The sequence below is a fragment of the Falco punctatus genome (assembly GCF_963210335.1).
Source record: "Falco punctatus genome assembly, chromosome: 17".
Lineage (NCBI taxonomy): Eukaryota > Metazoa > Chordata > Aves > Falconiformes > Falconidae > Falco > Falco punctatus.
In genome coordinates this window covers 6,081,068-6,108,358 of record NC_137597.1, presented here as the reverse complement: position 1 = coordinate 6,108,358, position 27,291 = coordinate 6,081,068, and the positions used below count along the sequence as shown (strand labels likewise).

Here is a 27,291-nt window from a genome sequence, read left to right as displayed (position 1 = left end):
TGACGCATTAAGTGTCTTTAATCCAAGGGACTGAAGAGCAGACCAGGAAGATTAGTATAAGCCAACAGACAAAAATTTAAAAAAAAAAAAAAAAAGGGATAAAAATTGTTTTTTAAAACAAATTAAAATTCCATACAGTGTCTAAAAGATCACCTAAAAACTAAACATTGCTTAAAAAAATTTTTTTCCCCATTCAAACACATTTAACGCAGTGAAACGTTGTGACAAATAATAATAATAATAATAATAATTCATGGACTAAAGACTTCAGAGCAGCCGTCCTGCTCCCAGGAGTGGAGGAGCATTGCCAGCCCCCCGGACCCCCAGCCCCCGGGGGGGGGGCAGTGCTGCTGTCCCAGCTTGAGCTACGGCCCCGTGCCTTTTCCACCCCGCTCCACGCAGGACAGCATCTCCCCCAGGGCTGGGGGAGCGGGCAGAGGCGGCTGGGAAGCATCTGCTCCCCACGTCCCTGCAGAGCGGGGTAAAACAGGGGGCACTGGCCTCCTGCTCGCCCCGTTTCCCCCCCCCCCAACACTGCCCACCCCTGAGGTCAGAACTGGATTCCAGGCACAGGTACAGACTGCGGTGGCCACGGCGGGGGGGGGCTGGGGGCCACACGCAGCTGCTCGCCCACGGACACGACACACACCCCACGCACAGACAGACAGTGACACAGACGGTGCTGGCGGGGAGCCCTGCGTGCCGCCCGGTAGAGGCAAGGCTTCCAGGCTGGGGAGGGAGGGGGGTTGGCTTTTGGCTACCGTGCTTTAAAAGCAGCAGTTTTCCAGCCAGCAAAGCAGCATGGCAGCCACAGGGACCCCCCCCTTCCCCACGCCAGCCCTGCCACACACAGCAGGACGGGGGAGCAGGCAGCTCTCCTTCCCCACCCCCCTAACCCATTCCCAAGCCCGAAGCCCATCCTTAGCCAGCATCCACACCAGGAACACACTGTCTGGCTTTCAGCTCTACAGTAGATTTTAAAAAATATTTATATGTTATATACCCTAAAAAGGTCACCACAGGAATTTCCATGTCTTTGGAAGGAAGGAAAAAAGAAAAAAATCAAAACCATTTCACGAAAGAAAAAAAAAAAAAATCCAATTACCAGCGGCGTTCACCTACAGGACAAAACCCCTGGCCGCAGCGTGTGGATCTGACGGGGGAATCTTACCGCCTGCTCCAGCAAGGTCAGAAACACAGATGAGTAGCTAAAAATAACTAGTCTGGTATAAATGTCTGAATTCCATGCGCTTGATAGAACAGTCTGTCTCTTTTTGTCTTTTTTCTTAAAAAATATATATATATAGTTATTGCTTTCTCAAGGGCCGGCGGGCGCGGGGCACCCTCAGTGGGGGAGCGCGGCAGGCTCGGTGGGGTTTGCTTTCTTCCGCCTCTTCATCAGCAAAGGGTTCGAGGAATCTTCGATTTTCTTGATCTTGATTTGTTCATAGTCCACTCGCATGGTGGCCAGCGCGCTCGTCATCTCCTCCTGCGGGCAGGAGGCACAGGCAGCGCCGTCAGCAACGCCCCGTGCAGGCACAGCCCGCAGTCCCCCAGGACCCCCAGGGTGGCTGTCCCCCCTCCGAGCTCCCACAGGGACAAACTGCTGCAGGGGCTGAGGGTCACACCGCCAATTTTTCCAGCCCTGTCCTGAGCACAGATCTCCCCAGGAGCCAGCACCCTCGCACCCAGCCCGAATTTGCCCCGTTTGTGATGAGAAGGCAGAAGCGGACAGTGCCCAGCTGGCACCCGGGGCTCAGAGCGTTTCAGAGAGCAACAGAGGGAGGTTTTACCTTCACGTCCTCCCACAGATCCTTCTCCTCTTTCAGCACGCGGCTGGTGTGCAGCGGGGTCTGCGGCACCTGCATGGATTGCTGCCAAGAGCAGAGGAGTGTGAGCTGGGAGCCGCAGGCATCCCACCCCTGCCCCATCCTCATCCCCATCCCACCCTGCTGCCTCATCAACCCCGCACTCACCATGATCCAGGGGTGGTTCATGAACTCCGTTATCGTCATACGCTGGGTCGGGTCAGTCTTCAGCAGGTTGCGTATCAGCTGCTTAACTGGAAGGGTTTGGGCAGGGCTGAGCGTTAGTGGGTCCCAGGGGGCTCTCCCCATGCTCCAACCCGAGCCAGTGGCCCCACGGTGCCTGCATGCACCTCCTGTCCCCTCCGTGCCACAGAACTCATCCTGGTCAAACCCTTCAGCCAAAGCCTCTCCAGCAAAGAGGCGAAGCTGCAGCATCACTGGGAGGTGACCCACGCTTTCCCCCAGCCCTCGCAGCGCTGCTGGACACAGGGCTGGCCCCGATGGGAAACCTCAGCCTGGGGACAAGCCATCGCAGGCACCACATTTACCTTCCTCCGATACTTCGGACCATTCTGGATTGGGAAACTCGTACTGGCCCATTCGGATTCGCTTCTTCATGCCAGGTGAGATGGCCAGGCCGTGGTTGGAGTAGAAAGGGGGGTACCCACACAGCCTGCACCAGGGGAGGGAGCAGAGAGTCAGTGTGTTGCCCCAAAAGCCCCCCAGCAGCGCCTGTGGGGCACGGGGCAGTGCCAGGAGCAGGAGCAGCGCAGCTGGGAAAGGCTCAGCCCCACCAGCCAGCAAACAAGCTCAGAAGCTGCATCCCCACTTCTGACCCTGGCAGGACGGCGAGGGACCTGTCGGACTTACAGAATGTACATGATGACACCGAGGGACCACATGTCACAGGACTTGTCGTACTTCTCCGGGCCCAGCACCTCCGGGGCTGGTAAAGAGAGAAACAAAGTCCTGAGTCAAAGTGACCATCCCACAGAGCTGCCCAAGAGCCGCCTGCAGCTCCGCACAGTCCCGGCAGCCCTGCTCAGAGCAGTGCCAGCGCGGCTGCATGGGCACCGGCACGGCCACGCAGGCAGCAGAGGCAGCAGCCGTGCAGGGTGGTGCCACCTTGCAGCCCCAAGCATGATGCGAGGGAGGCTGCAGCACGGGGGTGCAACGTATTGGCCGCACGCACCAACGCCACGCTCATCGCAGCCCACCGAGGGGTGGCATGCAACCCCTGCACGCACCAGGGAGCTGCAAACCTGCACCCAAAACAGCCCCCAGCCCCAGGCATCCCAGACAGGGCTCGCCCCCAACACCACGCAGGAGCTGAGGCTCCAGGCTGGATGCAGAGGTGATGGGCTGCACGTGGCACCTTCCAAAGCCCCCCGGCTCTGCCCTCCAGCCCTGCAAACCTGCAAGCTCAGGACCCCCAGCCACTTACCCACATAGTATGGCGTGTAACACGGAGTGGCCAAGGAGTTGTGCGTGGTGGTTTCTTTAGCAAAGCCAAAGTCCGTGAGTTTTAGCACAGCATTGGGCCTTTTGGAGGTGTACAAGAGGTTTTCCGGCTGTGAAAACACAGGGAAGAAGTGAGCAGAAGAGCCGGAGCAGCCTCAGCATTGCCACAGGCCAAGCGGGGCTCGGCATCGCTGGGTGAGCGTGCAGCACGTACCTTCACATCCCGGTGCGCAATGTTGATCGAGTGCAGGTACTGAATGGCTTCCCCTATGCTCTTCATTATCTCTGAAGCCTCTGAAGCAGCAAAACAAAATACATCAGAAGCGTTTGTAAGCAAGATAAAAAGAGCACCATTCCCTGGGTCAGTCTGCCGACCAGGAGCCAAAGACTCCGGCTGAGGCCAAAGGGGTTTCCTCCACCTGAAGTCCCCCTTTCCAAGCAGGGCCCCCCAGCACCCAACCACGGGTCAAATGCAAACGGGAGAGAAACTCCCAGGAGAAGGGATGGGGCAGGCTCCAGCCCCTGACCCCCCCCCCACCCAACTGCACAAGCCCCAAGGAGGGGCTCGCTCTGGGGCAGGGGGGCTGATCCAGCCCCCAGCACCAGTAGGGACCCCAAATCTGCAGGGAAAACAGCTGGGAAAGTTTTCCCCATGGGATGGGAAACCAAGGGAGGCAATGGGCTCAGGGTTTGGGGTGTGCGGACACTTCTCCTGGCCACAGGAGCAGCAGGGATGGGATTAATGAGCTGTATGAGAACCACATCCCCTGGACTTCATGTTTTTTGAGAGGAGTGGGAGTTCCTGAAGGTGACTGAAGCTCCTGCCTGTGCTGGAGTGGGACGGACAGGGTGTGGGGGTGGCTGAGCAAACATCCCCTGCTCTCAAGCCAAGTGCAAAACCCCCACTGGGGATTCAAAAGAGCAACTGAGGGTTTGGACTGGACCAGAGACACTCCTACAAACATCCAGGCATGGTCAAAGACAAAACGCCTCGTCCCCACGGGCTCCATACCCCGTTCCGTGAAGGCCTGGTCTCCCCTGTCTTGAATTCGGCTGAAGAGCTCCCCGCCGTCCAGGCTGGAAGAGAAGCAGGCGGCGTTAGATGCTGCTGCATCCGTCTCGCCACTGGTGCAAGTGGCACCGTGACCTCTGATGCTCAGCCAGGAGCTGCACAGCTCGGCAAGAAACAGCCCCCTTCTCCATCCCAAGCCCTTGGATCGGTGTTTCTGGGCACGGGGTGTTTCAGAGCTGCCTCCTTCCAGAAATAAGCGGGGCAGGGCCTCCGTGCTGGCAGCAGAGACGTGCAAGCGGACGTGGTCTCCCCACCAGCCCACAGAAACACATTTACAGTAAAGACAGCAAACGTGGTGAGAACGCTCCCAGCACACCCAGCCCCATTTAGCTCACAAGCCAACCACCTCGCCGGCACACTAACCCCGTGCAGAAGTGCTGAGCAAAGACTGTGGCACAGGCGAGGCGTTAGCAGCACCGAGATGGGCTCACGGATGGGACGGGGGAGGCAGAGACTGAACCCCGCTGCAGCAAAGCAAGCGCTCACACAAGGTGTTGGAGAAGGACCAAGGAAAGCTTGGTGTGGTTCCCTCCCCAGCCACAGGCTCCCCAGGTACCCTAAGGAAAAACCCAGCTCCCAGAGAGATCAGGAGTGAGATCGGGGATAATTCTCCATGAGAACAGGGATAACGGTGCTTCCTGTCCCTGCCTTATCTGACTTGAGCAGAAACGGCTCCCGGCTTCCCCAGCACAGATAGCATCTCCTGCCAGCGCCCTTGACATTTGCTGGACATGTGCAATACAGATCGTGTGCAGCTGCCGCCGCACGGAGCGGACAAGGAGACACACCATGCTCACACTGAAAGTCAAACGCTGCCTTGTGATGGGTGTTACACCCAGAGCATCCCTCAGGCAGCGGGCAGCTACCGCGGAGAGATGCTGCAGGGAGCTGTCGTTGCCCTGGGGGACTGGTTTCCTACCCTTCAGCTACTGCTTTCTTCCCACACAAACCTTTCCCATCCCCAGCTGCCCAGCGTCCTGGCGTGGTTCTCAGAAGCCTCTTCCCACACAAGAGCCGCTCGGGCGGCTGCCGCGCCGCCTGCCCCGGCGCTGCTCACAGTGCTCCTCGCACCCGCTGCCCCCCCGGGCAACCTACTGGCTTGCCAGAGGAGAGGTTTTGGCAAGGAAGCTGCATCAAATCACAGCTGCGGTTGGGATGTGGTTTCAATACTTTCCCCTTCATTCCTCCTCCTCCCCAGGTTATATCAAGCATCTACCCGAATCAGAGCCACTCAACTGCTGCTGCAAGAGATGCAACAGCGTTAGTAGATGCGCCAGCTCGGCTTGGCTGCGCGCTGCCCAGCCGACCCCACCGCAGGCTGCTGGGGTGCCAGGAACCCACCGACTACCCTGACTTTCGATGGTCAAAGTCAGTTTGGTTATGATCTACCTGCAGCGAGAACCACAGGCCCTAAGCCTCCCGACAGCCGAGTGAGTTTTCAGAATGACTCAGAGCCAGCACAGCTCCTGCCGTCCCTCCGCCAGCAGTGCAGCACCTCTTCCAGGGCTTGCATCCCTACGGCTTGCAGGCTGCAGCCCCCAGCACAGCATCTCCCTGGGGTCCCCAGCACCAGCACAGGAAGGTGCTCACCCCACTTTTGGCATCACCCCATTGCCCTGCAGGGCTGTGGGTGCTCCTGTGGGCGCTCCTGTGGGCAGAGGCCACCCCGGGACTCACCACTCCATGACGATGAGCAGACACTTCCTCCCTTGGTAGAGGTTCTCGTAGACGTCCATGATGCGGACGATGTGCGCGCACTGCGACGCTCTCCAGTGCAGCTCCACTTCCCTGCGGGCCTTCGGGCAGTCCTGCAGCATCTGCGAGAGAAGCGAGACCCCGTCAGACCTGAGCCCCCACAAGAGCCGGGCCATGGCACCCCCCGGGCACACTGCCCACGCAGGGAGGACGCAGGGGACGGGGCCAAGCGTGGGTGCTCTCTGTGGGTGCTCTCTGTGGGTGGCATCGAGGTGAGCTCCAGCGCGCTCTGTGCAATGCCTCCATCCCCATCTAGTGGGAAGAGCGTGAAGCCACCCGCCCTCGTAAGCCTCTTGCCCTCTCTTCCACGGCTACAAAAAGCTTATCCCGGCTGCCTACCCCCTCCCTGCACCCCCGAGATGCCACCCCGGTGCCCAGCCAGCCTGTGCCACCAACCAGCAAGACTTCCATACTGCATTTAGGAGCAAACTTCTGCACACTGGTACCTCCACCACTGTGCCCCTGGGTGTCACCCAGCACCCTGGCTCTCCTCTTGGCAGCCCCCCAGCAAGTGCCACCCACCCATCACCTCCCAGACACCAGGCTGCTGCTCAGTGGCACTGCCAGGACCCTCCTGCCCTTACACATGGCAGAAAAGCACCTTGCCACGGCTTCAGAGGCCACCAGCCCCCAGCCACACGTGCCTGCGGACCGCACAACACAAACAGCCAGATGTTGCCTAAACAGCAGCTTTTCTCCCAAGCAGCAGCAGCTCTTTAATGAGGCCTCTGCCCTTCCCAGAGACAACTCGCAGTCTCCAGGTGCAGGAAGGATTTGCTTGTCTGCCACAGACTATTAATTACCATGTTTATCAGGATAAACAACTGGCCTTAATTATTATACTTCTAAATATAGAGCAACAAATGTGTCTATCTTGAGCATAGTTCATTTTCCTTCCTGTCTCCAGCAGCTCTTGGGGCCAGGCTCGCCGGAACGCCCCAGAGCAGTTCTGCACCTCGATGTTGCAGTGAGTAGGGACACATGGAAATGCATCCCACCCCCCGTGTGCATCAGTGGGAAACAGCAGGTTTGGTCATTTTACCAAGAGAGACACAGAAACTTACTTCTTGCCCCTCTGCCCTCTCCTCGCCAAGCTCCCAGGGCTGCTCCACGAGGAAGAGGAGCATCAGCCCCTGGGATGCTTCACAGGCTTGGCAGGACCCGAAGCGGTGCCCAGTGCATAGCAAGGATCCCTCTGCCACAGGGGGATTCCACAGGAGCAAGGTTTAACGCTTGCTGCAGCCCCAAAAGACACACACTGCCTGTGATAAACGAAATGCTTGCTGACAGCACGCGTGTAACAGCAATTTGCACTCCTGCCTGCAACGGGGCACTTGCCCTTAGCTGCAGGGCAAGGGACAAACAGGATGCACACTTCAGCCCCCTGCCCGTAAACCCTGAACCCATTAGGTGGGGTTTGGTCTCACCTCTCCCACCTCCCCAGCTCTCCTGCTTCCCAAGGAAACCCGTGCAGGTGGACAGGGTGCAGGGTGGCTTCTGGTACCAAAACATCTGGGGGCTCAGCAAAGACCAAAGTAGCCAAGCCACCCTTTGCACAACCACTTGCACCGACAGCATCGATGCAAAAGGAAGGCAGGAGGCTGGACAGCCCTTTCCTGCTTTGCCGTTGCTTAATTACCCTAAAAACCAGCAGATCCTGCCAAAGCCAAAAGCAAACACAGCGCCAGTCCCCCCCCAGCAGCCACACAGGCAGGGAAGGGGCCTGGAGAAAAGCTTGGTTATTTGCAGCTCCACTTCGAAAAGCCTGGCGTGGGGAGCCAGGAAGCTGAAGACTAAAAAACAATTTGTAATTACGCACTGGGAAAATTGAACAGCAGGAAGCAGACAGTTAACATCCTTCTGCACAAGACAAACAGGAGATGTACAGAAATATATATCCAATTTTTAGAGCTCACTCGGAGCGCTTTTAAAGGAGCTTAACTGTATTTCTAATGAACTAAGAGGCAGCAGCCTCCATTACCTGTACCAGCACAGCCCTGATGTTTGCTTTTGTACACAGGCACCTGCAGGCGAGCAAGCAGCTGCCCCGGCGCGCTCAGAACACGCCAGCTGCAGCTCAGCTGCACCACAGCCAGCTCCCTCTGCCACAGAGAGGCCATGGAGAGCCTGCTCGCCTGCCTGGGAGAGGATTAAACCTCATTAAGAGTCTGGTTTGGTCTATTTAGGAAATGTTCCCCGTGGCAGGTGACAGCGCCGTGACAAGGAGCTGAAGGCCAGGTGCAATGAGGCTGCAGGGGGACGCGGGAGGGACGTGGCCATGCCCAAACCACGGCAGAAGCAACCCACAAGCTCAGCATCACCCACATGGCCTCCATCCTGCCCTCAGCACACAGCACCGGCTCCCTGCGCCCCAGGGTCGTGCCGAGCATGGCACAGGGGGGAAGGACCCTTCGGTCCTGGTCCAGGCACAGCGAGGGCAGCGCTTGCACCAGTTCCTCACCAGTTTCTCCTCAGTAGATAGCTCCCGCAGCCGATGACTCTCACTCCCTCCTGCGCTCCTTGGCCGCAGCCAGCAGTGAAACCACCGGTGGGTGACGTCCTGGCGTGCCAAGTGTTGCTCTGGTCATGGGAACTCCACATCGAACGTATTTGGGGGTGTGTGGTAACACTGCTCGGGTCCCTAATTTAGCTCCAGTATCCAGGGCAGCCTACGGCTGCAACAAGATTTATATTTCTTGGCTTGCAACAAGGAGGCTGGGATGGGAAAAGCACCTCGTGCCTCCCTGAGGTTCAGCAAGGGTGAACTGCCCCTGTCCCACCCCAGCTGAGGGTACCACTCTGGGGACACCGTCCCCTCCCACCCAGCAGCTTCAGAAGCAGGAGATTTTGCAACAGCAGTAATCCTGGGCACAACCAGAGTTAACCCTTTGTAGAGGGGAGACGGCAGCAGATGGACAACCTGCTGGAAACTCCTGACAGCCCCCTGCTACTCCCAGCGCAGCTTTTCCACCTCTGTCCTCTTCTTTTCCCCTTCCAAGGGAGAGCTTCTTGGAGATCATTGTTTCAGATAGGAAACGCTGCGCCACCAGCTCGCTCTTGCTGGAGTGGAGGGCTCCAGCACCGGGGCAGCAGCTGAGCCCAGCACCGAAGCGGACAGTAACCGGATCCCCAAGCTACACAAGCATCCCCAGGACAGGGCACAAGGGCAGCACTGCGCAGGGGGCTCGGCCACCGCCTCTGAGCAAAACCAGGTCCCTCGAGCAGGGGAGTCACGTGCGTTTCCCTTTACAGTGGTTACATGCTTTAGGTGCCAGCTTTGCAGCCAGCGCAGGTCTCCAAACCGCCTCTCATCATCAGAGAGCATCTCTGCGTCTGGGTGTCCCTTCCAGACTGCGAGGGACAGGGGACAACCAGGACAGCCATGCACCCCAGAACCCTGCACTGTCCTGTCTCACTTCCCACTGGGAAGGAGGGAGAGCAGGGAAAGAGCCACCCCACCCCACCGCAGTTAGGGAGGCAATTCAGCTCTCAGCCGTGTTTCAGCTCTCCTCGCTGCAGCTCGACACCTCTGCGATTTCGGCAGACGGCGTTTGCTGCCATCCTGCGCCTTGGCTCAGCCCGGCTCCCCCAGGAGCCGTTACACGCTGTGAGAGAAATTAGTTACGTGCAAAGCTAAACACACTCATTAGCTTCAATAAAACCCGCAAGCCAAGGGCTCTGAAACTGGGCCCACCAGCACACGGCACAGCCCAGCCACTACGTGTGGGACCCCCACGGCAGCAAAGGCTCCTTCCAGGCTCCCACAGCAGCGCTGGGATTTTCACCATCTCTGAAAGACAAACCCTGGAAGCAGATGCTGAAAACAAACCAGAAAACAAAACAGCTCGCGGGGTATCTGCAGGGGGGTGGCACCCACCCAGCAAACCCAAACCCGGCAAGCCGCCTCCACGGTGCAAGGAACAGGGCTGCTCCCCGCTGCCACCGGGAAGGAGCTTCAGCAGAAATGAACGGGCTGGGGGCTCTGCCCCGTCTGCTCGGCAGCACGGCGAGCTGCATCTCATCCCCCACCTTCTCACGCCGAGCACAGTGAAGGCAGGTGGGCATGGGGAAGGAAGGAAGATGCCGGAGAAAACAAGGGGGCTGGAGCCACCTGCACTCACGTTCCCTCACCCGCGCGCGTCCTCAGGCACCACTGATTCAGTCTCGCCGCCTCCTCCCGGGATGATGTGCCATGAATCACAGCGGGTTGGCAAAGGAAGCTCCCTCCTCCGCTGGCACGGCAGGAGGTCCCAAACGACCCCGTCCCAGTCCTGCTGCTACCCGCCGTGGGTGCCACTGCAGCCCCGAAGGGTACTGCCCCTCGGCGAGCCATGAGAACTTGCTGTGATCGCTCGGATCGGCAAAATACCCCTGTGCAAGAGCTTGCAAAGGGAAACTCACCTCCCATGGGCAATTTCCATGAAAACTGAGGATCAGGCGCATACTGGCATGCCAAGCTGTTCATTTTCCTGGGCTGCTCCTCTTTGCTCTGGCTTCACGCTCACCCCGGGCGCCCCAGCTGCTCTTGCAGGCAGGGTATTTTTATTTCTGTGTGTATTTTGATCACACCCAATTCCCCTCGGTTCCCAGCAAAGTAGCACAGGCTGCACACGCCTCACCTCTGCGGCAACTGCCCCCCCAACAGCCTCCTGCAACAGGACCCGCAGGAGCGTGCCCACGCCACCCCGAGGAGCTCCCCTCGGGACCTGTCTGCACCACGGGGGTTAAAATAAACTCTTCTTAAGTTGCAATAAAAATAAACCTACAGTGAAGAAAGGCAGGCTGTCATCCTCCCGAGTTTTCAGCCCAGAAGCAAAGCAGAGGTTCCCCTGCCTGTCCTGTGCACTCCAGGTTCCCCTGACTGGGCTAGCACGGGGCAAGGAGCACTTTTTCCTAATAAAGCAAAAGGATTTCTCTTCAAAGGATTTGCCTCTTCTAATCCCTCCATGAGCCCTAGTTGCCAACTGGCATCAGCTGCTTCACACATTTGTGGAGCCAGCGCTGGATGCTTTGCACATGCTGTTCCCACCTCACAGCACCGGGAAGGCAAAGCCCCCCTGCCCCCCGCCACCGGTCCCCGGTGCCCACCCCACGAGGCACAGTGCTGGGGGACCTGGATTAAACCGATCACCTCCCCTGTGTCTGTCTACGGCCTCTAATGCCAGCACACACGGGGAGCCCCCAGGCAACCGCCCCGAAGCTGCCCCGGCATCTCTGCCGAGACGGTTCGGAGGGGACAAGCAGCAGAAGGGCACAGGAGCGGCAAAGCTTCGTTCCACTTTTGCTGTTTATGAACTCTAGAAGGGAAATAAAATCACGAGTCCCAAAGCCCCTGAGAGGAATTACTTTACCAAACGCAAGGGAATTGATAGTTCAATCACAATGCAGTAACGCGCAGCTCAGGAAATCTCCCCCACATCACCAACCTTCACCTTAAGCCCATCCCCACTGCTCGCATCCCCCGTGACCCAGCGATGGGACTTTCCCCAGCTGGGGATCAGTTCTGCTCCGTGCAAGCACACAGAGCCACACAGTCCCTGCCTGAAGAGCTTTGAGCCCCAAGAGACCAGGCAAAAGCCTCATCCTCACGTTTGTTTTGCCCGGGGAAAGCCAGAGAGGAGAGGAGAGGTGACGTGTCTGGAGGAGGAGCCGCGCATGGGTCCTGCAGCGTCCTGCATGCAGCGTGCCCCAGCCTGCCACGCCAGGGTGCTATTTAGAAGGGTGGCCGCTGCTCCTGGATGAGATGGCTTCACCCAAGCCTCACGGTTTGCAAGGCAGGACAGTACCACCCACCTTCTGGAGGGATGCTGGTGGTGGCTGTGGTGCCCGGGCAGCCGCTGAGGCTTTGGCTGTTTGGGAAGGACACAAGCACAGCCGGCTCCATGCATCAGTGGCTTCACGCCCCACTGCCATGAACAAAAGGTCATCCTCCACATTTACTTCCCTCGGGGAAGATGGAGAGGTTGGAAAAAGCGTCCCAGTAAGACAGAATTATTCAGATTAGAAAGAGCTACACACGGAGCAAGACTGGAGATGCAATTCAGGCCGAGCAAACGTGAACTGACACACATGCTCGAGCTGCTCGGCTGCATTCTCCGAGCCTGAATTATCGGAGTGCTTGGAGGAAGACCCAGAGCCATCGCAGCGAGCGCGGGGAAAGCTTTCCCACCGTGCGGACCAAGATGAGCAATGAGCCAGGCACGAAGAGGCTGCATGTGCAAGGGGCAAGCTAAAAACCCTGCCAGCAGCAGCCAGCACGCTTGCGGAGGCAGATGTCGGAGCAGGCAGCCTCATCCCTGCTCCTGCGGGTGATTTTGCAACAGGGCAGAGGATGGAAACGGGGCGAGGGAAGAGGCAGCTATTGCACCACGCTTTCACAAGGAGACCCATCGCACCGCTCGCCTGCAATGGTTGCACAACCCTCCATGCCCTGCGCGCTGCCAGCTCCCCTGCCCACGGCTCCCATGGGGGTCCATGCCCACGACGGGATGCTCAGGACCCCCTGCCCTACAGCCCCCACCCCCACCGCCCAGGGCATCTGCTGAGCATTTCCCCGCTCTTCCCCGCGACAGATGCAGCAGCTATTCAGCCTTTTCAGGCCGCAACAAAAGCCTCTCCAGGCACACAAAGGCGAGGAGCAGAAGAAAGGCTGGGGCTTAAATAAGAGCCACCTGCCAGGGGCCTGTGCCCCCCGTGCAACTGGGGTGCTGCTCCCCAGCCAGCCCCGTCCTGCAGAGCCCATTTACCAGCAGCACAATTATTCTTGGCACGTTGATTTCAAAGAAACGAAGCTCCGAAGCGGGTACTCAGAGGCAGTGCCCTGGATGCTGAGGGAAGGGCCACCAGTGTGGTGGGGACATGGCGGGTGAGGGCGGAGGAGGAGATGGGGAGATAGGAGGGGGCTGCAAAACTCACGGGAAAAAGTCAAAGCAGGTAAATGGCAACAAGGCGGCAGCACGAAGCATCTGCGCTGACTCACAGCACCAGCAGCAGGCTGGAGCTGGTGCTTAATGAACAGAAATAAATAGTTTCAAGCTTCACGTATCTGAGAAAAAACAAAATTAGGGGCTCATTCAGTCCCAGGTCTTTGTTTTGGGATCATCCTCTTCTCCCTGTACGCCAGAAGCAGCACCAGGTTTTAGTGACTCACCCACTGCTTGTCTCTCGGGATGCTCCAGGGCTGGTGTTAGTAGCCCAGGTGAGCCAGGCACTAGCCATGGTCAGCAAGGCTCCCACGTCCTGCTGTGCAGAGGGATGCCCAGGAGATCCCAGGGAGCAGACCTGGATGGAGCCACCCCCCTGGCCAGGACCTCCAGGACCTCCCTGTGAATCCAACAGGGACAAAGGGGGACACAATGGCCAAAATACCCCAACCCAGCCCATCCCTTCCTACAGTCACCCAAGATGTCACTTCCCACCAGGAGGTCTGAGCAGGGAAAGGACTCGGGGCTGGGAGAAGCTGCAGCCCAGCTCTGGACGGAGCCGCTGCAGGGGGGGCGATGCTCAGAGACCCCTCTGCAAACCAAACCAGTGCATCCCGCACTGCCAGGGGCACGCCGCAGCCACCGGGGCCTTTAACAAAGCGAAAGGAAAATGAAAAGCCAGGGAGGGGCGGACGTCTTCATGTGAGACATGGCTGCAGCCAGCGGATCTGCTCCATGCACAACCCCTTTACTCCCACCTCTTCGCAAAGCTTCGGGGCTGGGGTCAGCTCCTCCTCCTCCCCAAGCCCCAGCCCCTGCCAGATTTCCTACCGGAGCTGCCGAGCTCATCAACAGAAAGGGGCACATACGTGCTTTTATGATAGGAAGTGGTTGATATTCACAGGTGTGATTAATACATTAGTAAACACTAATGTCAACCATTAACTCAGCGCTGACCTATGTCCCCCCTGCACTTCCCTCCCACAGGCACAGCTTGAAAAAAACCCTTATCGCAGCGCTGGCACGGCCACCTCTGCCAGCCCCCTGCCCGGGGCCATCTCTGCCAGCCCCCTGCCCGGGGCCATCTCTGCCAGCCCCCTGCCCCAGGCCGGGGGCTCTCCCCCACACGGCAGAGGCAGACGGACGGACCAGCTCAGCCTCTGCCAGGCAGCCCACGGACAGCACCCGGAGCATCCTTCTGGGTGCCTTGCTCCGCATCAGCCTCGCCACAACCTTGGGGACCCGACCCCACCATTACCTCTGACCCCAGGGGCAGCTTCGGGGCGATTCCACACACCGACATCCCAGAACTGCTTTTATTTTTGGACATGCCCACCCCTTCCTTAAGTGCACTGGAAGCGATTTAGGGGAGAGGCTCAGACCGCCCAGACCCACGCCTGCAAGCGGAGGAGCCGTGAAGCCCTGCCAGAAGCCCCACAAACATCCACCGCTTCCCGGCAGCTCCTGGGCTCATGCTTTGCACAAAAATGAAGTTTCTCGGGGCCCGACCCATGGGCAGGGCACCCTGCGGGACAGACGGGTGGCTGCCACCCCCTCCCAGCACAGTGATCCTGCCTGCTGCTTTTCAACACAGCAATTAGAGCAGTGAAAAAAAAAATAATATATATATATTTATTTTTTTTTAAGAGGGAAAAAAACCAAACAAACCAAAACACAAAGCCGCACCAAGGCCAACCACTCTCGGAGCACCATCCATCCCCGGCGCTGGAAGCAGTACAGCCTCGGGATGCGTTTCTTCCACGCATGCCAAGACTAAGGAAGGTTTTGTTTACACACCCTTGAAGCTTGGTGACGACAGCACATTTTGCATCATTCTGTCCTTCCCCCAGCCGTTTATTTAATAGAGTTTCACCCTCATCACAGGCTTTGTCAACACCAGGGCACAGCAAATACCTTCCTGAGATGATGGCAGGGATGCGCAGCCCAGTGGTGCCCCACCGGCAGCAGCTGTGCCTTTGCCGGGAGATCCCTGCAGGGCTGCAGAGAGGAGCATCCCCCCAGCAGCTGGGATGAAACCTCGGAGGCACCCAAGCAGAGCCAATCTAAGGGGTTGGCATCGTCCTCCTGCATGGTGCGCCCCAGGCACGATGTCCAAACGGGTTTGAGGCTGCCAGGGCCTCGGGGCTGTGACTGTGGCTCTTCCCCGTGTGAGATAAACAGCTCCCGCGCCGGGTGGCCGCCGCTTTTGTTGACAGCGGAGCTTGTTGTGCACAGGGGATGGCCAGGACAGGAGCGACAGGGATCTCATGAGACGCCTTTGTCTGCCCAGGCGCTCAGTGAGGCAAGGGCCCCGCGACCACCACCGCCCTCCGCCTGGTGCTGCTCCCTCCGCCTCTCACATCGCACAACAGATAAAAAACCTCCAACACGATCAGCTCCGACGCAGCTGGATTCACGAGCCCACCCCCGGGGACGCACAGGGCAGATGACGCTCCAGCACACGTGGGGCAGGGAGAGGGGCTGCTGCAGCCGACCCGCAGCAAGGCGTGTGATGAGAAGGGATGCTAACGAAGGGGCAGAGGAAAAGGGGAGGATTGCACCCCACTGGGTGATGAAGAGCGGCTGAGCAGCGCGCACAGTCACACGCTCCCGCTTTTCCCACCACAGCAGTCAGTGTTTTAGGGGAAATCCTGGAGGCTGAGGCAATGCAATGAAAGGCCAAGAGCCTCCTGCCACCCCGCAAGCCCAAGGGGCCGAGCAGGGTGGTTCTCCTCCACCAGCCCCTCTTCCCTCCGCACCAGCCATCCAGAGACTCCTTCAGCCAGGAGGAAAACACAGTTGCGTTTCTATTTTTAAAAAGCCCTTCTTTGCATCCTGCTGGCACCTCATTAAAGCTCCCAGGACACGGTGACTATTATTAGCTCCCTCCAGGCTTTCGGCAGCCCCGAGAGCCTCCGCGGCACCTGTTGGCAGCAGCCGCGCGGCCCCAGAGCCCGGGAGGTTTGGTGAAGCCTGGACGGAGCCCAGGCCACCAGCATCCCGGTCAGCACCGTAACCTCAAAACACCTCAGCCAACAAGCATGCAAAGCTCATCACCAAGCGCCTGGGTGCACACGCTTCTGAAAACACCATTGGAGGAGAAACCTGAACCCCCTCCATGTGACCAAGAGGGGAGCACCGGTATCTCCATAAAGATCTCCTGCCCAACACACACAACACAAAGCAAGGGATCGGCAGCGGAGGTTTTACGCTTTTGCATCTTTTTAATCTACAGCAAACACACACGCGCGCTGGGAAAGACTCACTGATGCTCCCATGGATGCCCAGTACCCCACGGCCAGACAGCGTTTATCAGCAGGGGCCTTGACTTCTTACCAAATACAACAGACAGCAAGGGCAGCACGTTGCACGCGTTTTGCCTGTTAGATTAGAACGGGAAAGGGCTAAGAGGATAAAAGCAGGGACATTTAAACAGACAACAAAACCTACTCCTGCAGCGACTGCTGCTCCTCTGGCAGGCCGAGCTGCTCATCTCGGGTATTGCCATACCCAGCCTTTACAAAGAAAGCTCCCCTGACAGACAGCGTTACAGACACCAGCTCATCCCGGGGCAGCGTTAACCGGGGCCCGGGGGAGCAGAGGCAGCCCCAGGGCACAGGGTGGGCAGGGGGAAGCTGCTCCCTCCGGGCTGGCCAGGGGCTGCTGGGTCCTGCTTTGTATGAATTTAAGCTTTTTCAATCCCACTTATTCAGGAAAAGAGCTTAGGGCTGGGGGAAGCCAAAGAGCAGACAGGCCAGCTTTTGTGCAGCTCGGCCAGCCGCCCACCCGAGGGCTCCAGCAGCCCCCGCGTTTCCCAGTGCAAACCATGCGGCACACTGGTGCACACTGGTACGCAGCAGTGCTGGTGCCCGTGTGGCCCCGCAAAACCTAAGCAACCTCGAGCCAGCAAAGCCTCCGTTTCCTAAGCAAGAGAGAGGAATTAAGTCTTGGAGACTAAACTGGAGACTTAATTCCAATGGCCCATATGAGCAGCACCCGCAACAAGTTACCCCCATCTTTCCCACAGCGAGGTTTAAGGCTCTTTCCAAGGCTGCTGGCATGGTTTGGGTTCAAGGTGGGTTCAAGATCCAGATGTTCACTGCTGGTTAGGAGTACAAGTCACTAAAACCTTTGAGGCATCACTGCATCCCAGCTGAACCCTCCCTCCAGTGACATTCGCCTGGTTGTTTCAGTGCAGTCTTCGGGGAGAAAGAAGCGTGAAACGAATGTTTTAGTAAAAGCCAGAGGCATGTGACCTGCCCAGCACAGGCTGCCCTGGCTGCCAGAATCTGGCAAAACTGAGTTAACACCTAGAGCAGCCAGAAAACTCGTTGCCCTGGTTAGCTGGACCCCACAGGGCTCAAGCCCTCCCCGCCCTGCAGTTCCTCAAGGCGAAGCCCAGAATATCAGCCAAAATCACCGCACGCTGAGGCACACGGAAAACATAGTCTTCCGTGAACTCTGGAGCGCACGAGGCACAGACCTGCTCCGAAGCTCCTGGGGAGCAGCTCCAGCTCCCAGCCAGCCTGCCCCACGACCGCCCGGGAGGTGCCAGAGCTGTCAGCAGCATGCAGAGACCACATTTTAATCCATTCGTAAACTCCTCAGCATCTTACTCACCCAGGCTTCATCACTCCAGCATTTGCATCTCTAATGACACCCACCCGAGGCCAGGCTGGCCATCTCCTCCAGCAGGAGCCGGGGAATGGGAGCACTGGGACACTTCGAAAAATCCTGGAGGACCCGGAGTCACTCCCTCCTGAATCCCACCACCCACAGCACATCGCGCATCATGGCAGAGTTGTTCTTTATCAGCAACTCTTCCTTACAACAAAAGATACTGGGAGTTTCAACCCCAACGTGGAATTAGCAGGGTGGGAGAGGAGATGGAGAGGGAGGTGTCGGCAGCCCTGCTCCAGCACCAGGGACAAAAGCAAAGGCCTCCACAAGCTCCTGGGCCAGCAAGGGGGAAGGTGTCCTCTGCAGCAGCCCGGCCAGGTGCCCGGCCAAGGGCTGCAATGCCCCCAGGCTCCCCAGAACAGCCGTGTCCCCGCACTGACGCTGCCCTGCCGGCGGCGCAGGAGGCACCCACCTGAAAACACCGGATTCGCAGCCCCGATGACTTCCAGTTGATAACCCCGGTTCAAGCTTCCTGGCAAGGCCGCCCTTCCCAGCGCGGCGGCACCGCCACTTACGCAAGAGCCGCCCAGGTTTGCTCAGCAATCTGCCCAGCGCAACGGGCAGCGAGGTTGCGAAATGGCTGAAGAGGAAGAGAGAGACGCACCAGAGCCTGGAGGAGACCGGGCTGGCCGGAGGAGGCTGTTACCGGCAGCGATGGCTCCCGTAGCCTGTCCGTACCCGAAAGCAGCGGCTACGGGAGCTGTGGGGCCGCGGGAGCCAGCACTCTGCTGGCAACAGGTCGCTGGCACCCACAGCGGCACCGCCTGTGAGCGAGCACAGCCCCTGCCCTTTTGCTAAAACTAGTGGAAATAGAACGTTAAAATTATATTTTAGATGCAATAAGGCCATCCTTACCAGTGAAAATAAAACCACACCCCTGTTACCAGACCATCTTCCCCTTGCTTTTTATTTTATTTATTATTTTTGTTAACTTGGGCTGAGGATAATGTGCATATTTTTCCAGGGGAGGGGGGTTGATGTGATTGTATCTGCTTTCCCCCCAGCCCAGCCAAGACACCCAGGATGCCACCCTCACTGCCGAGCAGCGCTGCTCAGACCCGGCTCCCGCTTGCACCTATGGGCGCAAGAAGCGATGAGCTGTGGCTACTGGAATTGCAGGCTGACAGGACATGCTGCCAAATTTCCACAGCAGCCCCAGTTTGCGTTCCAGCCGCACTTCCCTGAAAACACACATTTGGCAGGAGGTCCAAGAAGCCTTTCGAGAGGCTGTCCTAGCTCAGCGCCGCGCACCAGCACCGGAGGACACCGGGAGGACAGCAGACGGGGAGAGCGCTGCTCTGTTTCTGAGCCCTCGGTAGAAGATGCTCCCACCCATGTGTGCCCACAGGAACCCCAGAGGTGCTGCAGCCCTTGGGACTGGGACAGGGACAGCACAGAGTCCCAAGCTGCTGTTACACTGATTTAGCCTGTTCCAGTGTGTGGCAACAACAGCCCCGAGCCCAATTTACCCCCCTGGTCTGGGGCCAACAGAGGTGGAGAGGTTGAACTCAAGGTGGGTGCCCAGCGGAGCCGGCTGCAGCCAGGGGCACGCAAAGCCAGGCAGCAAAGTCCATGGTGATGATGACGGAGAAACTGAGTCCATCCCTCCGCTGATCCTAAATCTACAGCCCAAAGCGGGTAAGAATATCTAGCAAGAGCAGAGCCGCAAAGCCCCAGCCAGGCCGGGCGCCCCAGGAACATTCAGATCTGGGTTTGCGTTTTGAACTTTATCTCTAGTTTAGGCTACAGCTCGCTGGACGGCCAGGCACAGAATCACATGCGGCCCTGACGCCAACAGCTTGAATAATCTCATTACATATGATGGCAAACGCCGTGCCAGCTGCAGACGGCTCGAGCCAGCGCGCTCACCTGCCCTCTCCGCTGGGAGGGTGTACTTTGTCACAGCAAAGCCACGTACCGACGTAACACCATAATCCATGGGAAGATGCTGTCACCCTCCCCGGCAGCATCAGACTGAAGATGGAGCAACAGCGAAGCTCCACGTGCTCAGAGACAAACCACGCTGGTACCCCATCCTGTATCCCCCTCCCGACGGGGGGTACCGTCCCCACCACCCTCCAAATGACATTTTTGTGGCTCACAGCATCTCCAGCAAAACTCGTGTTTCAGGTCTTCTCGGGTCAGGGGGATCTACCAGCACTCAAGGACTCACAGCCCAACAGTCCATTCCTGAGGCCACGAAGGAAATGGCGAGTTAATGCACTATTAAACCTGCCGGCCACTATAATCCTTACCTCAAATTGGTAAGATCTTAAAAGGCTGAAATCTTTGAAATGACTCAGCCATGAGGTACAAAGAAACAACAGCTTAAAAGGCTGTTACAGCTCTCTGCATTCAGGCTTACTCTTGCGTGCCCTGCTCTAACCCCGCGCCCACTCCCCATCCATCTCTGCTGGGGAACCAAAACGAGAGCCCTCTCCAAAACGAGCCTCCAGGCACCGGTCACGCACGCAGTCCTCGTGCCGTCCAGAGCTGCAAGGAGAATGTATTTTAGCATCCTGCAGCCATGAAAGATGAGGGGCATCCACGGAGGAGATGGGAACCACTTTCAGTGGGATACGAGTCTCAGGGGCTTTTGAATTCCAGTGCCGATGTCACCACCAGAGATGACCACGATGCTCAACAGCTCTGGACCACGCCGAGACGCTGACTCAACGTGACTGCCCAGGCTGGAAAGAGGTTTTCTGGGGAGCGGTCAGCTAACGCTGTGCTCCCATGCCAGCCTCTGGAGCTGGTGGAGGGATCGCCCGGTCCTCGCAGATCCACACACCCCCAACCCCCCCCTCCTCCCAAACCAAGCTCAGCCGGGTCCTGAAGACCATCTCCCGGGTCCTGCCTCAGCTCCGCTGCCCACACCCCTGCCCCACAGGGCAGTGGAGCCCAGCGGCACAGGGCAGACATGGAGCTGCTGGGGGGCATCTGGCCAACACGGGGCCCCCAGAGCCGGCCCGTACCGGGCTGCGGCAGCCGTCCTCGCCCGCTGCAGACAGCCCCGGCGCGGCGGAGGGGAGGCAGCGCGTTATTCTTGGAAACCAGGAGGTGAGGTCATGCTGCCTGAATGCTGCAACTTGAGGCCAGACGCGCGGGGCCAGTTGTGCTTGGAGAAGAGCCCGACTTCTGCAGCGGGCGGCCAGGCGAGGGCTGTCTCTGCAGGTCAGGAAGCCAGTTACATTCGAAACTAGGAGGAGGAAAGGGTGTTTTTTAACGAAGGAGGGCTCTTTCCTCCCAGTTTCTCAGCAGACAGTGCAAACCCCGGCAAAGGGATGGGTTTTAAAAGAGCATCAGCTACTGCCTCTGCTGCAAAGCCCTTGGACCACCCCGGTGTGGAGCACATGAGCCCACCACGAAGGCTCAGGAGATGCCAGATGCCAAAGCCGGAGCCACGCTGCTCCCCCGTCCCGCAGGGACGGCCACACAGCCACTTCCAACCTGGCCATGCCTCCAGATGCCTCCCATATACCCGCACTACCCTGCAAGCTCCACATCGCCCATCAGGAGTTCATCCATCCCATCAGATCCCAGAGCACATCCTGGAGGTTTCCGGGATGAGAACAGTCACCAACTCGCTCTTTCAGGCTTCCTCGGCAGGAACTTTCCCAGAGTTTTCATCACCCGTGCCTACCCACCATCCAGCGAACGCGTCAGGACACCTAGCTCTCAGTCTGCACAGCATCAAATTATTATTTATACACTGCTTTAAATGCTTTGGAACAGGGAGCACGTGTCTGATAAAGCTCAGCGCCTGCTCTGCACCGCTCGCTACCCGGAGGCAGAGCCAGCGCCGCCGCAGCCCCGCAGACAAGCGCGGTCCCACACATCAGGCTTTCCCAACACGAGCGCTGGCAGATGGCAGAAACCTCTCCACAGGCCAGCGGGAGCTCACTGTGAATGATAAAATAATCATTTCACCTGGCTGTACTTGGCTATTAAATCACACACACAGGAGCTGTATTTTTGTCCTGCAGGACACCTGCGCAGGAAGGATTCATTCTGGAGCAAGCAGCTCAGCTCCTAAGCCCGGTAGCGCTTCTGACACTGCAGGACCTTCAGTAAATCACTATATCTCAGTTCCCCACCTCTGAAAACGCAAGAAACACCGATCTTTTGCAAGACCTACGGCTGATAACATCAGATTATTAAAAGGAAGAACGCCACCACTTCCTGAGCATGTGCCAAAGCAAAAAACAAGCCCCTGCTCCCAGGCCACTATCAGCACATCTCACTCACAGGTTTGACTGCTCAGAACATGCAATCATAGAGCCATTGAACGGTTTGGGTTGGAAGGGACCTTCCAGACCATCTGGTTCCCACCCCCTGCCACGGGCAGGGACACCTGCCACCAGCCCAGGCTGCTCCCAGCCCTGTCCAACCTGGTCCTGAAGCCTTCCAGGGATGGGGCACCCACAGCTGCTCTGGGCACCCTTCTCCAGCGCCTCGCCGCCCTCACAGTGAAGAATTTCTTCCCAACGTCTGTCTAACCTAAGTCTACCCTCTTTCAGCTTAATGTATTTATAAGAGATTACAGCAAATCCTAAATCGTTTAAACAAACTCAAACCCCAAGTCAGTCGACTCCTTTGGTCAGCGAGATAATAAACCACCGCCTTGGAAACATCCCGGTGATGTCACTAGACTTTCCACAGCTTTTCAATCATGGCTTGCAAAGGCGGCCACAGCAAAGACATTTCTGATTATATAAAATACAAGGTTAGAGGTAATTAAAATAATCCCCTCACGGAGAGTGGGGCAGAAGTACAGCAGACACACTGCGACTTGCTTCCCGTGAGCGTGAGCCCAGGACCTTCATCTAACTCCATTATTTAGGGGCTATTTTTCCAGCTGGATTTTCTGGGGGTTAAAGCATTTGATCTCAAGGGAACCTGCAGGAAGCCACGGGCAACAGGGTGCTTTGCTCCCCGAAACATCTCTGCAAAACCCCTAGCCGTGATGGCAGAGCAAGCACGAGGCCAGCAGCTACACCCTGGAACTGCTCGGTTACCAGCTACGAGACACCTGCCCGATTTCCATGATGAGCATCTTACAAGAAAGAATAATAAACCACGACTGGCCTTTTTCCTTCTTTTCCATCAGAGGAACCATCGCTCACAGATTATCTGATGAGGCTGAGAGCGAGACTGAGAGTGTTTCACGAACGTGCCCCGAAGCACCAGGGATGCTCCAGAAACGGGGCTGCCAGAGAGGGGACAAACGTGCAAGCGGTCTCCACAGCCCTGCAAAGCTCCTCCAGCTCTTCCAAAGCTCACCAGTCCAGGGGAGAATCTCCCGGTTTGAAGCTGGGGTTAGGAGTGAAGTTCGTTAATGGGTTTTAAAGGAAACCTGCTCCACAAAGAGCTCCATCAAGCGACGCGTACGGCAGAGAAAAACTCACCACCTGCCATTCCTAGTCCCCACCTGCGATTTCCTCGCCAAATGAAGGCAGCCAGCCACCAACCCAGTATCTCGCCTCAAGATTAGTCTTAAAAGTGGAATTTGCAGTAGGCGAGACAGACCTCGCTCCTAGCCCCACCGCTGGAGCCTGCGTCACTAATGCCAATGGCCTGACCACAACGAACAACGCCAAGTCAGACCAGCAGTGACCTACATACAGCAGGCTCTGCAGAAATTACAAGCCTAATTTTGCCTAATAATAAATCACACCAAGGTACAAGGAAAAAAAGGGGAAGAAACCACCTAGACCTCGCATTACAGTTCCATGCATCACCTCTTCGCAGACTTTATGTTCCCACCCTGCAGGTACATCACCTCCCATCAGAGTCGGGTCACGGGTGCGTGGGACCATCAGTGGCCTGCTTCCCACCAGGTAATCCAGGGATGCCACACTCCAGGTATTGCTCATTACCAAAAAATACAATAAAAATTGTGGGTGGGAAACTGCAAAATAAACAATAATGATCTATATGAAAAGTAACGGCATATCTCCTGTTTTCACCTAGGTACTACACAGCAGACGAAACTACCATCCGTTAACGCGCACGTGGCACCATTTTATTTAATGGTGCATCCCTGCCACACGCTACTGCACTGGAAGGAGAAGAAAATGGGCTGTAACATTTTCATGGCTTCTGGAACACTGTCTCCAAGCTGAAACTCTCCCGGAGCGCTGAAAAGTTACCTTAAGAAAAGTGACTCTCAGCAAAATCCTCACCTAAATGCCTCTCTCTGTTCGGGAGAAAGAGGTTTAACAGCATAATAGTTGCTCGTGATCCAAGAGGAAGCACAACATAACCAGAAGACACCGTTAATAGCAGGGAGACACACGACTGTTTCCCTCTGATGAAGGATCACGTTGTACAAGATTTTGGAAGAGTAAATGTAAAGAGCAACGTTCCAAATGGAAAGGTTTGCTGCACAACCCAAGCAGGCAGCACAGAGAGGTTTCAGCTGTGGCTTCTGGCGAGGGGCCATCGGGAGTCTTTTAAGCATCATCTGAAACATGACAACTCGATGCAATCACTCCCGCAGATCCTGCTTTAGGTCATCTTTCCACACTGATGCAGCCCATGAGTAATTCGGATCCAAATACCTCTCTGCAGGTCTCGAACAGGGACGTTATCCCGGCTGCATACCAGGGGAGGGGGTGAAGCCAGCACGCATCGCGTCTAGGGCAGTCACCCTCGCCAAGTTTGGGCTCAGCAGTTCAGGCCAAATATCATAATCAAATAACCCCAGCCTGTGGCTCGCGCTCACCAGGGCCAGCTGGGTACGCACCGGCTCGTCCAAGAGCCCAAGCTCACACGTTGCAGTTTTTAAGGTGCTGGAAGGAATCGCTTACAGTAGCAGCTGCGCTGCTCTTTGACAAGCCAGAGACGCGTCCAACTGCCCAGCACAACTCTTCCCTCCCCGGCAGCGATGTGCAAAGGGATCAGGGAAGAGGAGCAACGCTTTTCCAAAATGGAGGTTCAGAATCGAATATACCTCACCCACCAAGAGCTGCGCTGATGCTCTGCACCACCCCGCTAACATCCTGTGCTCCAGGATGCTTCTCAACAAACACCACAGACAAGGACCCAACACAACCCATGGCAGTAAATCCCATCCCCGTCTCCCGCACCGCGCTCCGGTACGGGCAGGGTAAAGGCCCCAACCGCCCTACCCGTGCTGGGGCAGAGAGGAACCGCCGGCATCGGGCTCTTCTGCCATCCTTCCCCTTTCAGGGCTGCAAAAGGGAAGTGCTGGAATCTGAGCTTTAAATACGTGAGTCAACGGCAGAAGCGAGGAGGAGACCGTCTGTCAAAACAGAAGAGGATTTCACTAATTTTCAACCAAACGAGATGACAATACATGTCGTCTCAGAGTACGACGCAGTGGGGGTCATGAGAAACGCCTGCATTTCCAAAGGAAAAGTCAAACTTTTATCGCACAACTGCCCCCCCCCCCCCCCCCCCCCCCCATCTTTAACCACAGGGTTGCCGTCCCTTGCTGTCCCTTGCTGACCCCACCACTCCTGTGGCACTTGTGCCTCCAAAGCCCCTTGTCCATTCACTCATTCAGGTTAGGAATCCCTGATACCAACAGATGGGCTGCTCAAAAAACAAAAGAGGTGGGGGTTACGGGTTTAGGTGGGGTTTCTGTAGCCTTCGCAGCTCTCAGGGTAACACCAAGGGTTTGAACAGCTCATGTGTGGGCGCAAATTGCATCGACGCTGGAGAACACGACGCTCCCGCCGAGCAGACTGCCTGTACCCGCGGCACCCAGCGCCGTGCTCCGCAGCTCCGTGAAGCCGTTCAAACTTCCCAAAGTCTCTCCAGCAGGAAGACCCGCTCCCCGCTTTGCTCAAAAAGCTCGTTTGGAGCGAAGGAAAGCATCGCATCACCTGGTGCTAAACCACACGCCTTTGTATCCACCGTTTCACTACGCATCTTTCAAACAGCAGCAAGTTACGGATGAGGGATAAACGCTGAAATATTCCCTGTCGGGAGCGGGGGGCGACAGCCTGTTGGGAGCGGGGGGCGACAGCCGCTTGGTACCACACGCCGCAGCCAGGAGTGCCATGGAACGGGACACGGGGCAGCCGGTGCCGGGGGGCTCAGCGCGGGGGGCGCTGCGTTTCGAGGTGCAAAGCCCAGGGGTGACTCCAGCCGGGCTCGGGTCTCCTCTCCGCTCCAGACCCCCGCGGGCAGGCTACCCACATGTCACCTCACTTCGTACCACACCAGAGCGCTGGAAAGCCATTCCGGGTGCTCCTTATGGTGTGTGGGGGGAGTAAATATACACGTTAAAGCACAGCGGGACGGACGGGCAGCAGCCGGCCCCGCTGTCCGGCCGGCTCCGGAGCTGCCGTTCGCCCGTGCCTGCCCCCCGGGACCCCCCGGGCCAGCAGACCCCTCCCATCGCCGTCCGGCGGCGCCGCCGCTGCCCGCCCCTCCGGCCCCTTCCGCAGCACGGCGGCGGGGCGGGGGCAGCCCGGAGCCGCCCGCCCGGTGTGCCCGTGTTCCCCCCCCCCCCCCGGTGTGTCCCCCCGCCCGGTGCCCGAGGAGCCCCCCCGCCCCCCGCACCTTGAGAGCGAACTTCTCCCCGCTCTTCTTACTGAAGATCTCCAAAACTTTCCCGTTGATGCCCAAGCCCAGCACTTGCGTGGTGACCTTGTAGTCGTCCGTGATGGCATTCTTCCGGATCTGCAGGCCGCCCTTCCCCGGGAACGGCGGCGGCGGCGCGGGCGGGGGGGCGGCGGGCGGCGGCGGCGGCGGCTGGGGCGGCGGCGGGCTGGGGAAGCCGGCGGGCGGCGGCGGTGCCCCGGGGAGCATGGCGGGCGGCGGGCGGGCCGCGCCGGGCGGGCGCCGGGGCTGGCGGCTGGGGGGGGCCCCGGGGGGGGCCCGGGGGAGCGGGATGGGGCTGGGGGGGGGGGGTGGGGGGGGTGAAGCAGCGCCGCCGCCACCGCCCCCCGCCGGTGCGCCCCGGCCCCGAGAAGAGCGATGGCTCCGGTGCGGCTCCTCCTCCCGCTGCCGGCGCGGCCCGGCTCTGATGTCAGCGCCTCGCCGCGGCCGGCCACGGCCGCCGGGGGAGGGACGGGGCGGGGCGGGCACCGGGCCTGCGCCCGCTGGGGCGGGGGGGCGCCTCGGCCCGGCCCCGCCGCCCCCCCGCGCTCGCTGCCCGGGGGGAGCCAGCGCTCAGCCGGGGGGGCTGTCCCAGCCGGGGGGTGCCAGCAGGTCGTGGGGTTCCCAGCCCCGTTGCCTCCCCCCGACAGCTTCCTTCCCCCGCTGTCCCGGCAGCATCCCGACGGCGGCCGGGGGCAGCTCGGGGGGAAGGGGGGGGGCGGCTCGCTGGCGCCCCAACACCCTGTTTGGGAGGGTCCGGATCCAGCTCCACGGGGGGAAGAGGGGGTGCACAGCAGCACAGGCACCCAGAGCACCGGGGCCAGGGCAGGGAACAGGAGCGGGTCCAGAAGGAATAAAGACCATCCCGAGGGTAACAGATCAACCCCCATTTCCACACTCAGAACCCCACAAAGACACCGGTGGGCTGAGAGGGGATCTGTGCCGAGGTGCAACACACCCCCACATCCAGCAAAAATCCAATGAACGTTTTTTCAGCTGGAGCACAATGGGAAATCAA

The 27,291-nt window shown here is 58.3% G+C and overlaps 1 protein-coding gene across 1 annotated transcript; it reads right to left on the bottom strand.

The window, feature by feature from the left end:
• Nucleotides 1-26,702, bottom strand: MAPKAPK2 (MAPK activated protein kinase 2). The gene is made up of 10 exons (XM_080367614.1): nucleotides 26,235-26,702; nucleotides 6,019-6,158; nucleotides 4,282-4,346; nucleotides 3,484-3,563; nucleotides 3,253-3,379; nucleotides 2,679-2,754; nucleotides 2,357-2,481; nucleotides 1,977-2,062; nucleotides 1,794-1,874; nucleotides 1-1,489 (listed from the first exon to the last, which is right to left on the bottom strand). Exons 1-10 carry the CDS (start codon nucleotides 26,481-26,483, stop codon nucleotides 1,346-1,348), a joined length of 1,173 nt encoding a protein of 390 aa, XP_080223740.1. The 5' UTR covers nucleotides 26,484-26,702; the 3' UTR covers nucleotides 1-1,345.
• Between the last annotated feature and the right edge of the window lie 589 nt (nucleotides 26,703-27,291).